This window comes from Oncorhynchus mykiss, chromosome 28 (assembly GCF_057628025.1).
Source record: "Oncorhynchus mykiss isolate SJ-2025 chromosome 28, ASM5762802v1, whole genome shotgun sequence".
Lineage (NCBI taxonomy): Eukaryota > Metazoa > Chordata > Actinopteri > Salmoniformes > Salmonidae > Oncorhynchus > Oncorhynchus mykiss.
This window is the reverse complement of record NC_143049.1, coordinates 8,907,573-8,922,990: the sequence shown is the minus strand read 5'-3', so window position 1 is coordinate 8,922,990 and position 15,418 is coordinate 8,907,573. Positions and strand designations below refer to the sequence as shown.

Below are 15,418 nucleotides of genomic sequence, written 5' to 3'. Positions count from 1 at the left end.
TTTGGAACAGGGACTCATCTCCCTGGCCTCTGCACTGATACCAGATGGCCCTAAGCCCTGTGTGGAGATGAAAGCACACATGCATGCACACACACACACACACACGCACAGACACACACACACACACACACACACACACACACACACACATACACAAACATACACAGTCACACGCTGAGACTGAATGTGCCAACACTAAATGAGATGCTAGAGTCTGAGATGGGAGATTGGAGTTAGCTAAGTGTGCACTGCTACTGCGGGGGTGGGGGAGGATAAAAAGAGGTTGGGGGAGAGAGAGCGGTGTGTGTGTGGGAAGGGGGAGGCTTTGTAAGGAAAAGGAAGAGGGGTGAAGTGAATATGAGCGAGATTGGAAAATGGAAGATCTCACTCGAATTGTGTTTTTGGGGTCAGCAGTGGGTGTGTGTGTTTGTGTGTGTATGTGTGTATGTGTGTGTGTGTGTGTGTGTGTGTGTGTGTGTGTGTGTGTGTGTGTGTGTGTGTTTGTGTGTGTGTGTGTTCGGATAGGGGGAGGGGTGAGTGGATGATCTGACTTGAATTGTGCGTATGAATCTTTAATCCTGTTCTCTACACTCGTCTGATGCTCTCTGATGCGCTCTGAGCTCTGGTGGGGGAGAGGAGCATTTCACAGTCTGTTTTTAGTTTCTAGGACAGAGCAGGCGAGAACACAGACACACTTGCCTACACACACACACACACACACACACACACACACACACACACGGCCCTGAGCCCCTAGGGCCTGGATTTACTAGTAAAGCGTTTAATGAATGAATTGATGAGAAGCAGCTAATGATTGCAGTGGAGTGTTGAGGGGCATTATCCTATCTACCGCATATGTTTATGATAGAGAGAGAGAGAAAGGGATGCAGGGAAATAGAGAAAGCCAGGGACAGAGGAAGAGAGAGAGAGAGAGAGAGAGAGAGAGACGCTTACAGAGAGAGATAGAGAGTGAAAGTGGAAGAGAGAGAAACTAATTCTCCTAAAGAGTTGGTAATAACGCTGTAGAAGAGTCTAGGCTCCAATAGCTCTCTACTCTCATCTAATCACTCTTGCCCCCATAGACCCTCCGTGTGATTTACTTTACTGATGCAACGCCTTGCACTGGGTGTATTTGTGTGTTCCACACTCCTGATGCAACACTTGCCACAACCAGCGTATGCGTGTGTCAATTTCTCTCTCTATCTTCGGTTTGTGAATAGTCTGATTTATGTGTTCAGTGAAGTCAGCAGGCGTGCTGATAGCAGCAGTGGAGTGAGGGGGCGGATGATGTCACACTATTGTGTGTGTGTGTGTGTGTGTGTGTGTGTGAGCTTGTTCGCGCTTCAAACTTTAATGTGCCAGCCCATCACTTTCTGTTGGTCTGATAACACGGATCCCTGAAGTCATCAAAAAAACACAAAGCACAGCAGGCCTCCGCTTTCATGTCGCCTTATTCAAAACCCTACCACACACACATACACCAACTCCCACCGCCCCCTTTTACCACACACAAATAACCCCCTCCCTCACCCCTTCCGACCCCCAAAACACATGCACACAAACGTGTCTGCCACCCCGCACATGACCAAGGCTCTAGGCCTAATGTTGGGTTTATCCACTGATTAAATATGAAAGTGAATTCATGTAAGTGTGCCTAGTCCTCTGCATTGTGTGTTTGCATATGTGGGGTTAGTATGTGTGTATCAAAGCAGGCTATGGTACAGCCCTCTTGCCTATACCCCAGTTACGGTATGAACCTTTACAGAGAGCTGTCTTGGCAGAGACAACTCTGGGTGCTGCTGGGATAGAGCAAACAAACACTCACACCTTCTCCTTCACTCTGGTAGTTTCCTCTCCTTCCTTCACCGAGGCTCATTTCCTTCTCTCTCTTAATTTCTCATCCCCTTGTTGACAGTACAGACTACAGTATTTTTTGGGCTGTGCCTCTGACCATACGGCTCTTCCTCTTGTCCCTCCAGAGGACAGGAAGCTGTTTGTGGGGATGCTGAACAAGCAGCAGACAGAGGAGGATGTGTACCGCCTATTTGAGCCCTACGGCGCCATCGATGAGTGTACCGTACTAAGAGGTCCTGACGGAAACAGCAAAGGTATATGAAGCTTTCTTTCTTATCCTCTATTACTTTATCGCTTTCAAACACACTTGTAGGGGATACTCTAGTAGATTCCATGGCATTAGCTAGGGTTGTTGGGTCGAATATGCAAAAAAGGACTAACTACTTTCCCTTCATCCATCATTCTAGCAACATCTTGTAGTCAGTCTAACACCAGTCTTATTGATAGACTAGGATGATCTGCCGATGTATTCCAGGACAGAAACGTTTGACATATTCAATTTTCTGCCTGTCTCATACCTGTCTCTCTCATGTCACAATGATGTTGTTCTGCCTGTATACACACACACACACACACACACACACACGCACACACACACACACACACACACACACACACACACACACACACATACACACACACACACACACATACACACACACACACACACACACACACACACACACACACACACACACACATTCTCCCGATGTGTCATACCTGCATCTCCCAGGTCAGAGTGATGTTCCGTCTGCGTGACAGCTGACACAATGGCTTGACTCTGCAGTGACAGAAGTCATTTCACACACCACACTGAGATATACACCTGACAGGCATCGCATGAGAGCACACGTACACACACACACACACACACACACACACTGGTTACATACCACAGCAACATTCTAGTCAGGACTGTGTGAAGACACTATCGCTCAAAGAAGCAAAACATGTGAGTGAGGAAAAGAAAAGAGTGTGAATACTACATCTATACAGACTCTCTCAACTTTATTCTCTCTCAATTCAATTAAATTCAAGGGGCTTTATTGGCATGGGAAACATATTGCCACAGCAAGTGAAGTAGATAATATACAAAAGTGAAATAAACAATAAAAATTAACAGTAAACATTACACTCACAGAAGTTCCAAAATAATAAAGACATTACAAATGTCACATTATGTATGTATATATTATGTATATAATATGTAGATATACAGTGTTGTAATGATGTGCAATTTCTCCACCCCATCTCTCTCCCTCCCACTAACCCCTCTGTCTTTCTCTGTCTCTCTCTCTCTCTCTCCCTCCCACTAACCCCTCTGTCTCTCTCTCTCTCTCTCTCTCTCTCTCTCTCCGTCCCATTAACCTGTCTGTCTTTCTCTGTCTCTCTCTCTCTCACACTCACTCACTCACTCACTCACTCACTCTCTCACTCCCACTAACCCCTCTGTCTCTCTCTCTCTCTCACTCACTCTCTCTCACTCACTCACTCTCTCTCTCTCTCTCTCTCTCTCTCCCTCCCACTAACCCCTCTGTCTTTCTCTCTCTCTCTCTCTCACACTCACTCACTCACTCTCTCTCTCTCTCTCTCTCTCTCCGTCCCATTAACCCCTCTGTCTTTCTCTGTCTCTCTCTCTCTCTCACACTCACTCACTCACTCTCTCTCTCTCTCTCTCTCTCTCCGTCCCATTAACCCCTCTGTCTTTCTCTGTCTCTCTCTCTCTCTCACACTCACTCACTCACTCACTCACTCACTCACTCACTCTCTCACTCCCACTAACCCCTCTGTCTCTCTCTCTCACTCACTCTCTCTCACTCACTCACTCTCTCTCTCTCTCTCTCTCTCTCTCTCTCCCTCCCACTAACCCCTCTGTCTTTCTCTCTCTCTCTCTCTCTCTCTCGCTCTCTCACTCTCTCTCTCTCTTGCTCTCTCTCTTTCTTTCTTTCTCTCTCTCGCTCTCTCGCTCTCTCTTTCTCTCTCAATTTATTGGCATTGGAAACATATGTTTACATTGCCAAAGCAAGTTAAATGTAAAATAAACCAAAGTGGAAAGTTACAAAGGAATAGAGATATTTCAAATGTCGTATTATGGCTATATACTGTACAGTGTTATAATGATGTGCAAATAGTTCAAGTACAAAAGGGCAATAGGTCATAAATCTAGCTGCTGTTGATGACACGATGATATTTCACTCAATAGATATGGGAGTTAAACAAAATTGGATTTGTTTGGGTCTGTGTAATCTGAGGGAAATGTGTCTCCAATATGGTCATACAGTGCCTGGCAAAAGTATTCACCCTCCTTGGCGTTTTCCTATTTTGTTGCGTTACAACCTGTAATTTAAATTACAGGCTGTCTAAGGATGATTCTCAATCAGAGACAATGATAGACAGCTGCCTCTGATTGGGAATCATACTTAGGCAGCCTTTTTCCCACCTGTGTTTTGTGGGTAGTTGTTTTCTGTATATTTGATTTGCCTTACAGAACTGTTCGTTTTTCTCTTTGTTATTTTGTTCGAGTGTTTTGAGTAATAAATTATCATGAACACTTACCACGCTGCGCTTTGGTCCAATCCTCATTCTGACGAGAGACGTTACAGAACTACCCACCACCAAAGGACCAAGCAGCGTGGCCAGGAGGAGCAGGGATCCTGGGCCCGGAAGAAGAGTGAGTGGAGGACCTCATGGACATGGGAGAAGGTTATGGCAGGGGACAAGACCCTGCCATGGAAACAAGCGGAAACAGCAAGGGAGGAACGGCGGCGATACCAGGAGTCACGGCAATGAGGCAAGCACGAGAGGCAGCCCCAAAACATTTTTTGGGGGGGGGGCACACGGGGAGAGTGGCAGAGTCAGGGTTCAGACCTGAGCCAACTCCTCGTGCTTACTGTGGGGAGCGAGTGACCGGTCAAGCACCATGCTATCCGGTACTGCGCACCATGCCTTCAGTGCGCATCCACAGCCCAGTGCGCTCTGTGCAAGCTCCCCGCAGTGGCCGTGCTAAAGTGGGCATTCAGCCAGGACGGATTGTGCCGGCTCAGCGTTCCAGGCCTCCGGTGCATCTCTTCGGCCCAGGTTATCCTGCGCCAGCTCTACGCACGGTGTCCCCGGTTCACCAGCAAAGCCCAGTGTGGCCTGTTCCAGCTCCCCGCACTTGCCAGGCTGAGGTTGGTATCCAGCCAGGACAAGTTATGCCAGCTCTGCGCTCCAGACCTCCGGTGCACCTCCACGTTCCATTGTGTCCTGCGCTGACTCTACGCACTATGCCTCCAGTGCGCCGTTATAGCCCAGTGCGTCCTGTGCCAGCTCTCCACACTCACCGAGCTAAAGTGGGTATCCAGCCAGGGCGCGTTGTGGCAGCTCCACGTACCAGGCTTTTAGTACGTCTCCTCAGTCCGGTGAGACCTGTCCGGTGAGACCTGATTCACGTACGAAGCCTCCAGTGATGATCCATGGCACAAAGCCTCCAACGATGATCCATGGCACGAAGCCTCCAGTGATGATCCATGGCACAAAGCCTCCAGCGATGATCCATGGCACGAAGTCTCCAGTGATGATCCATGGCACGAAGCCTCCAGCGATGATCCATGGCACGGAGCCTGCAGCAATGATCCATGACACGGAGCCTGCAGCGATGATCCATGGCACGAAGCCTCCAGCGTTGATCTGTGGTCCAGAGCCTCCAGCGATGGTCCCCAGTCCGGAGCATGCAGCGACGGTCCCCAGTCCGGAGCCTCCGGCGACAGTTCCCAGTCCGGAGCCTCCAGCGATGATCAGTGGTCTGGTTCCTCTGGTGATGATCTGCGGCCCAGTTCCTCCAGTGAAGGTCCATGCACCAAGGCCGCCACCAAAGCGGAGGGATCTGCAGGCGGGGGGGGGGGGGGGGGGGGTCTACGTCCCGCACTGGAGCCGCCACCGTGAAGGGATGCCCACCAGGACCCTCCCCTTTAGAGTCAGGTTTTGCGTCCGGAGTCCTCTCTTTTGAGGGGTTACTGTCACGCCCTGGCCATAGAGAGGCTTTAATTCTCTATTTTGGTTAGGCCAGGGTGTGACTAGGGTGGGCATTCTAGTTTCTTTATTTCTATGTTTTGGCCGAGTGTGGTTTCCAATCAGAGGCAGCTGTCTATTGTTGTCTCTGATTGGGAATCATACTTAGGCAGCCTTTTTCCCACCTGTGTTTTGTGGGTAGTTATTTTCTGTTTAGTGTCTGCACCAGACAGAACTGTTTTGTTTTTCACTTTGTTTTGTTGTTCTTTGTTGTTTGTGTTTTTGAGTAATAAATTATCATGAACACTTACCACGCTGCGTTTTGGTCCATGCCTTCTGCGAGAGATGTTACAGCGTGCATATGTATTCACCCCCTTTGCTATCAGGCCCCTAAATAAGATCTGGTGAAAACAATTACTTTCAGAAGTTACATAATTAGATAAATAAAGTCCACCTGTGTGCAATCTAAGTGTCACATGATCTGTCACATTATCTCAGTATATATACACCTTTTTTGAAAGACCCAGTCTGAAACACCGCTAAGCAAGGGGCACCACCAAGCAAGCGGCCTATGATGACCAAGGAGCTCTCCAAACAGGTCAGAGAAAAAGTTGTGGAGAAGTACAGATCAGGGTTTGAACATCCCACGGAGCAACATTAAATCCATTATAAATTTTTTTTAACCTTTCTGATCTCCCCATCCCGGATCCGGGTTCGTGAATACAGACTCAAGCTCATTACCATAACGCAACGTTAACTATTCATGAAAATCGCAAATCAAATGAAATAAATATGCTAGCTCTCAAGCTTAGCCTTTTGTTAACAACACTGTCATCTCAGATTTTCAAAATATGCTTCTCAACCATTGCAAAACAATCATTTGTGTAACAGTATTGATGGCTAACGTAGCATTTAGCATTAGCATTCAGCTGGCAACATTTACACAAAAAAACAGAAAAGCATTCAAAAAAATCATTTACCTTTGAAGAACTTCAGATGTTTTCATTGAGGAGACTCTCAGATAGCAAATGTTCAGTTTTTCCTGAAAGATTATTTGTTTAGGACAAATCGCTCCGTTTTCTGCGTCACGTTTAGCTATGAAAAAACCCCTGTATCCAGGATTGTGTAAATCTATCAGCAAGCTCATTAGCATAACACAACGTTAACTATTTATGAAAATCGCAAATGAAATGAAATAAATATGCCATCTCTCAAGCTTAGCCTTTTGTAAACAACACTGTCATCTCAGATTTTCAAAATATGCTTCTCAACCATAGGAAAACAATCATTTGTGTAAAAGTAGCTAGCTAGAGTTAGCATTTCGCGTTAGCATTTAGCGTTAGCATTAGCGTTAGCATCCAGCACGCAACATTAACAAAAACATAAAAGCCTTCAAATAAAATCATTTACCTTTGAAGAACTTCTGATGTTTTCAATGAGGATACTCTCAGTTAGATAGCAGATGCTCAGTTTTTCCAAAAAGATTCCTTGTGTATTAGAAATAGCTCCGTTTTATACATCACATTTGGCTACCAAAAAAAATCCATAAATTCAGTCCTCAAAACGCAAACTTTTTTCCAAATTAACTCCATAATATCGACTGAAAACATGGCAGACGTTGTTTAGAATCAATCCTCAAGGTGTTTTTCACATATCTCTTCATTGATACATCGTTCTTGGAAACATGGTTTCTCTCCTGAATCCCAGGAGAAAATGCCTGCACCTGAAGATTACGCACAAATTTAGACAAAGGACACCGGGCGGACCTCTGGAAAATGTAGTCTCTTATGGCCAATCTTCCAATGATATGCCTACAAATACATCACAATGCTGCTAAGACCTTGGGCGAACGACAGAAAGTGTAGGCTCATTCGTTGCGCAATCACAGCCATATAAGGAGAGAATGGAAAACAGAGCTTCAGAAATTCTGCTAATTCCTGGGTGATGCATCATCTTGGTTTCGCCTGTAGAATGAGTTCTGGGGCACTTACAGACAAAATCTTTGCAGATTCTGAAACTTCAGAGTGTTTTCTTTCCAAAACTGTCAAGAATATGCATAGTCGAGCATCTTTTCGTGACAAAATATCGCGCTTAAAACGGGAACGTTTTTTATCCAAAAATGAAATAGCGCCCCTAGAGCTCTAAGAGGTTAAGAATATGGCACCACATTAAACCTGTCAAGAGAGGGCCGCCCACCAAAACTCACTGACCAGGCAGAGGCAACAAAAAGACCAAAGATAACCCTGAAGGAGCTGCAAAGCTCCACAGATGAGATTTTAGTATCTGTCCATAGGACCACTGAAAGCCATACACTTCACAGGGCTGGGCTTTACGGAAGAGTGGCCAGAAAAAAATCCTTTGCTTAAAGAAAAAAAGAAGCAAACATGTTTGGTGTTCCCCAACATGCATGTGGGGGACTCCCCAAACTAATGGAAGAAGGTACTCTGGTCATATGAGACTAAAATTTAGCTTTTTGGCCATCAAGGAAAACACTATGTCTGGCGCATACCCAACACCTCTCATCACCCCGAAAATACCATCTCTGCATCATGCTGTGGGGATGTTTTTCATTGGCAGGAACTGGGGAACTGGTCAGAATTGAAGGAATCATGGATTGTGCTAAATACAGGGACATTTTTGAGGGAAACCTGTTTCAGTGTTCCAGAGATTTGAGACTGGGACGGAGGTTCACCTTCCAGCAGGACAATGACCCTAAACATACTGCTAAAGCAACACTTGAGTGGTTTCAGCGGAAACATTTAAATGTCTTGGAATGGCCTAGTCATAGCCCAGACCTCAATCCAATTGAGAATCTGTGGTATGACTTAAATGTTGCTGTACACCAGCGGAACACATCCAACTTGAGGGAGCTGGAGCAGTTTTGCCTTGAAGAATGGGCAAAAATCCAAGTGGCTAGATGTGCCAAGCTTATAGAGACATACCCCAAGAGACTTAAAGCTATAATTGCTACAAAAGTGGCTCTACAAAGTATTGGCTTTGGGGGAATGAATAGTTATGCATGCTCAAGTTTTCTGTTTTTTTTGTCTTATTTCTTGTTTGTTTCACAATAAAAATATTTTGCATCTTCAAAGTGGCAGGCATGTTGTGTAAATCAAATGATACAAATCCCCCCCAAAAAATCTATTTTAATTTGAGGGTTTAAGGTGACAAATTAGGAAAAATGTGAAGGGGGGTGAATACTTTCACAACCCACTGTATATTTGTCAGGAGGTTAGGAGGTGCAGGCTTAGATTCCACCTAATTTTCTGGGCGGTGTGCACATAACCTGTCTTCTCTTGAGAGCCAGGTCTGTCTACGGTGGCCTCTCTCAGTAGCAAGGCTATGCTCACTGAGTCTGTACATAGTCAAAGCTTTCCTTACTTTTTTTTCAGTCACAGTGGTCAGGTTTTCTGCCACAAGTATCGGCCTAATTTTGCTCTGTATGCATTATTTTGTGTTTTACTTTGTATACAGATGATATTTTTGCAGAATTCTGCATGCAGTCTCAATTTGGTGTTTGTCCCATTTTGTTAATTCTTGGTTGGTAAGCAGACCCCAGAAAAACCATAAAGGGCAATACGTTCTATAACTGATTTAATTATTTTTAGCCATGTTCCTTTTGATGGCATAGATGGCCCTTCTTGCCTTGTATCTCAGATCGTTCACAGCTTTGTGGAAGTTACCTGTGGCCTTGACATTTAAGCCGAGGTATGTATAGTTTTTTGTGGGCTCTAGGGCAACAGTGTCTAGATGGAATTTGTATTTGCCATCCTGGCAGCTGGACCTTTTTTGGAAAACAATTATTTTGTCTTACTGAGATTTACTGTCAGGGCCCAGGTCTGACAGAATTTGTGCAGAAGATCTAGGTACTGCTGTAGGCTGTACTTGGTTGGAGACAGAAGCACCAGATCATCAGAAAACAGTAGACATTTGACTTCAGATTCTAGTAGGATGAGGCCGGGTGCTACAGACTGTTCTAGTGTCCTGCCAATTAGTTGATATATATGTTGAAGAGGGTGGGGCTCAAGCTGCATCCCTGTCTCACCCCACGGCCCTGTGGAAAGAAATGTGTGTGTTTTTTTGCCAATTTTAACTGCAAACTTGTAGTTTTTGTACATGTCATATGTTTTTGCCCCAACACCGCTTTCCATCAATTTGTATAGCAGACTCTCATGCCAAATTGAGTCAAAAGTTGTTTTGAAATTTACAAAGCATGAGAAGACTTTGCCTTTGTTTTATTTTCTTTGTTTGTCAATTAGGGAGCGCAGGGTGAATATGAGGTCTGTCATATGGCCATTTGGTAAAAAGCCAATTTGACATTTGCTCAGTACATTGTTGTCACTGAGGAAATGTACGAGTCTGCTGTTAATGATAATGCAGAGGATTTTCTCAAGGTTGCTGTTGACGCTTATTGTATGGGTCAAATTTGTCTCCACTTTTATGGATTGGGGTGATCACTCCTTAGTTCCAAATATTGGGGAAGATGCCAGAGTTGAGGATGAAAAAAGTTTTTAAAAAGTATAGCCAATTGGAATTTGTGGTCTGTATATTTTATCATTTAATTTAGGATACCATCAATACCACACGCCTTTTTGGGTTGGAGGGTTTGTATTTTGTCCTGTAGTTCATTCAATGTAATTTGGAGAATCCAGTGAGTTGTGGTAGTCTTTTAATAGTCGGTTCTAAGATTTGCATTTGATCATGTATATGTTTTTGCTGTTTGTTCTTTGTTCTTTGTTATAGAGCCAAACCGATCGGAGAAGTGACTTATCCATAGATCTCTGTTTTGGATAGATAAGTCTTCGTGTTGTTGTTGTTTGTTTAGTGTGTTCCAATTTTCCCAGAAGTGGTTTGATTCTATGGAATCTTCAATTACATTGAGCAGATTTCTGACCTGCTGTTCCTTCTTTTTCCGTAGTGTATTTCTGTATTGTTTTAGTGATTCACCATAATGAAGGCTCAGGTTTTCTGGGTCTCTATGTTTTTGGTTAGACAGGTTTCTCAATTTCTTTCTTAGGTTTTTGCATTCTTCATCAAACCATTTGTCATGTTGTTCATTTTCTTAGGTTGTCTGCTTGTAATTATTGGATTTGTCTTGCTCTCTCTCTCTCTAGGTTGTGCATTTGTGAAGTTCTCTACTCATTCTGAAGCGCAGTCTGCCATCAGTTCCCTTCATGGGAGTCAGACCATGCCGGTAAGTACAATACACGAAAACAGACACACACACACACACACACACACACAGACACACATACACACACACACACACACACATCCATGCTGTGTTCCTCTCCTCTCTAGGGAGCGTCGTCCAGCCTCGTCGTGAAGTTTGCAGACACAGATAAGGAGAGGACCATACGGCGCATGCAGCAGATGGCTGGACAGTTTGGCATCTTCAACCCCTCTGTCGCCCTACCTACGTTCAGCAGCTACAGTAGCTATGCACACGCCGTAAGCACATACACACACATACACGCAATTTGGTATCTGTCACTCTGACGCCTCACTGACAGCTTGCTCTCATTCCACTTCTCCCTCCCTCTCCCCCCCTTCCTCCCCCGATCCACCTCCTCTCCCTATCAGTTGATGCAGCAGCAGCAGCATGCAGCGGTGATGGCCATGTCTCAGGGGGGCTACCTGGCCCCCAGCCTCTCCTTCCCCTCCGCCCAGATCCACCAGGTGGGGGCGCTAGCAATGAACGGTCTGCCGCCCAACCCCCTCAATCTCGTGTCAGGTCAGTCATGTCGGATAAATCAGCAATATTCGCGATGAGTAAGGTGGGAGACCTGGAAACCCATGTTAGCTACCAGAGCTAGTGCTAGGCTGTAGCTCGGTGGTCTAACAGTCTCGAGGTGCTCAGACAACCTGGGTTCAATACCTGGTCAGTTACATATGAGTCTTGGAAATGTGTGATATCACATTTCACTGCGCAGTCCTGGGATCTATCGCTCTGACTGGGGGTAGTTTTTAGGCTTGGGAGATATACCGTTTATACAGTATATTTCAAAATATATAATACAAAATTAGGGGTTGGGGGGTGCGTGCTATGCTACTGCTTATAACTATAAGAAATCTAAGATGTATCAAATAACTGATATCCAGCTCAGGGGTCCAGCTATGCATGTGGTTTGCTAACTGGCTAGCTAAGTGGCTCGATGTCAAGATCAAGCTTCTTGGTTACAGCAGAGAAATTCAATCCCCTCCTGAATCAAGATCCCTGTTGCTTTAAAAAAAAATGGCCCCTTTGTGTGCACTTCCAGTAACACCGTAAACCCTAGTAAGGCACAGAAATGGTATAAAAATCTAGATACCGTCAAACCCTAGTAGTTTTACAATTCACCATTGATCCCACAGAATCAATACAGTGTAATTCTGCACTGGAGACACATTATAGACAGACTGCTTTTGTACTCCTACTTAGTGTACTGTAGATGTTTGTATCATGGCACAAGGCGAGACCCAGATGCAGATGGTTGGAGTCTTACAATGTTTATTAATCCAAAAGGGGTATGCAAGAGAATGGTCGTGGACAGGTGAAAGGTCAAAACCAGATCAGAGTCCAGGAGGTACAGAGTGGCAGACAGGCTTGTGATCAAGGCAGGCAGAATGGTCAGGTAGGCGGGTACAGAGTCCAGAAACAGGCAAGGGTCAAAACCGGGAGGACTAGAAAAATGAGAATAGAAAAAAGCAGGAGAATGGGGGGAAAAACGCTGGTTGACTTGGAACATACAAGACAAACTGGCACAGAAAGACAGGAAACACAGGGATAAATACACTGGGGAAACAAGCGACATCTGTAGGGGGTGGAGAATAACAATGAGGACAGGTGAAACAGACCAGGGTGTGACCGTTTGAGATTTCTCCCTCAAGTCAGTTGTGATCAATTAATTGCTTGAGAGAGTGTTCACACCTGGTTTCTAGGTTTAAATCAGTTTCTGAGAACCAGCAGACAATGTGGTCTATAAACTATGTCCAGGAAAATACCTTTAGTGAAATGTATTCTACTATGGTTGTTACAGCCTACTCTCTGTCTCTCTCTCTCTCTCTCTCTCTCTGTCTCTCTCTCTCTCTGTCTCTCTCTCTCTCTGTTTCTCTGTCTCTCTCTCTGTCTCTCTCTCTCTCTCTCTCTCTCTCTCTCTGTCTCTCTGTCTCTCTCTCTCTCTCCCTCTCTCTCTCTGTTTCTCTCTCTCTCTCTCTCTGTCTCTCTCTCTCTCTCTCTGTCTCTCTCTCTCTCTCTCTCTCTCTCTCTCTCTGTCTCTCTCTGTCTCTCTCTCTCTCTGTCTCTCTCTCTCTCTCTCTGTCTCTCTCTGTCTCTCTCTGTCTCTCTCTCTCTCTCTCTCTCTCTCTCTCTCTCTCTCTGTCTCTCTCTCTCTCTCTGTCTCTCTCTGTCTCTCTCTCTCTCTCTGTCTCTCTCTCTCTCTCTCTCTCTCTCTCTGTCTCTCTCTCTCTGTCTCTCTCTCTCTCTCTCCCTCTCTCTCTCTCTCTCTCTCTCTCTCTCTGTCTCTCTCTCTCTGTCTCTCTCTCTCTCTCTCCCTCTCTCTCTCTCTCTCTCTCTCTCTCTCTCTCTCTCTCTGTGTGTATTGAGCCAAATAGGAGTCTGGTTTTATAGATCACATGGTTCATATTACTGTGGGGGAATCTCTGTGGTCCTTGAAAGTGTATCATGTTTTATAGTCCATTAATGAACAGATACTGTATCTCGTTAACGCTTTCTATCATTCTCTCTCTCTCTGTCCCTTCCTCCCTATACTCTACTGTATTGCTTTCACTCTGTCTTTCCCTCTCTCTTACACACACATCGCTAAAGACTATCCTATCACAAATACAGTATTTGGGATGCCTACACAGTACACACAGAATCGTGCAGGCGAATTACAATGCAAATTGTAGGCCCTATCTCCCTCCCGAGGCTGTATCAGTTTAGGACAGACAAACATCCAATCCCCTTCACTGTGGGAGAATGTCTTTATTTGTCCCAGCTGTAGATAAGGCAGTGAGTGAGCAGTGAGCACAGTAAAATGCCCCTGCTGCTGCCTTAGTGAGCAGAGCTGGGTTGCTCTGTCTTACAGCAGCATATCATTGTGTTGCTATTCTGACATCGCAGAGTGATTTTATCACCATGTGAGCTTTGAGATGCCTGCTGTTACACACACACACACACACCCGCGCGCGCACACGCGCACACACACACACATACTGTACATGAGACACACATGCACACTCTTTCTCTCTATTCTGTTTATCCCTCTCTCTCTCTCCCTTCCTCTCTCATAGACATTAAGTCCAATCCCTGTGCGGTGCAGTGAACATTTCTGTCTCCGGTGTAGTGAATTTTTATTTCCCCCCTGCAGGTCTGAGCTCTCCTCCAGCCGCCCTGCCCTCCTCCCTGACCAGCCTGGTGGCCCCAATGATGAACGGGTACACCGGCCTCACCCACCAGGCTAACGGGCACCCTCTAGAAACCCTCTACACCAATGGCCTGCCGACCTACTCCACCCAGAGCCCTACTGCTGCGGACACACTGCAACAGGCCTTTACTGGGGTACAGCAATACACAGGTACAGTACAGTACACATCTCTGATCTCTAACCCTGACCTTGATACCTCCAGGTCTTCACCAGAGTCTGTTGAATGTGACTCATAAAATATCAACTCAATCCCCACTCTCTTTTCTTTTTCACTTCATCCCCCCTTCATGCCTCTCTATCTCTCTTTCCTCTTTTGTCATTTACTTCTCTCTCTTCTCTCTCTCTCTCGGTCTCTGTCTCTCTCACACTTTCTCTCCTCTGTAGCCATCTACCCAGCAACTACACTGACCCCTCTAGGTCAGTCACTTTCACAGCACCCTCAGGTCATTGGCCAACAGCAGAGGGAAGGTGAGGGTGAGGAACTATATTTACTAATTCTTTGTCATCATGATCATCATTGTCAACAATGTCATGAGTGTCGTCATCATTGTGATTTTGTGTGTATTAAAAATATACTGCACCATCATGATTCTAGTGTCTGTGCCTCCAACAGTGTGTGTCTGTGTGCCTGTGTGTCTATCTGTGTGTGTCTGTATTCCAGGACCAGAGGGCTGTAATCTGTTCATCTACCACCTGCCCCAGGAGTTTGGCGATAACGAACTGATGCAGATGTTCCTGCCCTTCGGCAATGTTATCTCCTCCAAGGTATTCATGGACAGAGCGACCAATCAGAGCAAGTGTTTCGGTGAGTGACACTACTTCTAAACAGTCGCAGCAAGCACCTGGCTGATTGACACTACCACTGACCATTCAGAGCATCTGTCTGTGTCTGTATGTATGCAGGCTTTGTGAGCTTTGATAACCCGGGTAGTGCCCAGGCTGCCATCCAAGCCATGAATGGTTTCCAGATTGGCATGAAGAGACTCAAGGTGCAACTCAAACGTCCCAAAGACGCCAGCCGCCCTTACTGACACCCCCCAGTACAGGTAAGATACTGTCCACAGTTATACATAATGTAATGAAGTTCTTACTGTTGTTATCGATGCTGTTTCACCCTGATTTTATATTGATCAAAAACTATATAGCAAAGTTATACTCCACAGTAG

General features: G+C 45.5%; 1 protein-coding gene and 1 long non-coding RNA gene across 7 annotated transcripts in view; one reads left to right on the top strand and one right to left on the bottom strand.

Moving 5' to 3' along the window:
• The window catches only part of LOC149970704 (uncharacterized), a 193,236-nt gene extending 185,644 nt beyond the window's left edge, over positions 1-7,592 (bottom strand). For 2 of the 3 annotated variants that reach the window (XR_016492932.1, XR_016492931.1), the window contains exons 1-2: positions 7,255-7,592; positions 6,825-6,886 (exon numbers count right to left, since the gene is read on the bottom strand). This is a non-coding gene — a long non-coding RNA (uncharacterized LOC149970704). Of the gene's footprint in view, positions 1-6,178; positions 6,246-6,824; positions 6,887-7,254 lie in introns of those variants that run through there. The other variant, XR_016492930.1, reaches the window with a different exon arrangement.
• Positions 1-15,418, top strand: part of LOC110508443 (CUGBP Elav-like family member 5) — a 51,136-nt gene that overhangs the window by 30,904 nt on the left and 4,814 nt on the right. For 2 of the 4 annotated variants that reach the window (XM_021588962.3, XM_021588964.3), the window contains exons 4-11: positions 1,980-2,108; positions 10,959-11,038; positions 11,146-11,295; positions 11,428-11,578; positions 14,196-14,402; positions 14,637-14,720; positions 14,914-15,057; positions 15,156-15,298. In XM_021588962.3, coding sequence (XP_021444637.1) covers positions 1,980-2,108; positions 10,959-11,038; positions 11,146-11,295; positions 11,428-11,578; positions 14,196-14,402; positions 14,637-14,720; positions 14,914-15,057; positions 15,156-15,283 — 1,073 coding nt within the window. In that variant the 3' untranslated portion in view covers positions 15,284-15,298. Of the gene's footprint in view, positions 1-1,979; positions 2,109-10,958; positions 11,039-11,145; positions 11,296-11,427; positions 11,579-14,195; positions 14,403-14,636; positions 14,727-14,913; positions 15,058-15,155; positions 15,299-15,418 lie in introns of all 4 variants that reach the window. The other 2 variants (XM_021588960.3, XM_021588961.3) reach the window with 1 other exon arrangement.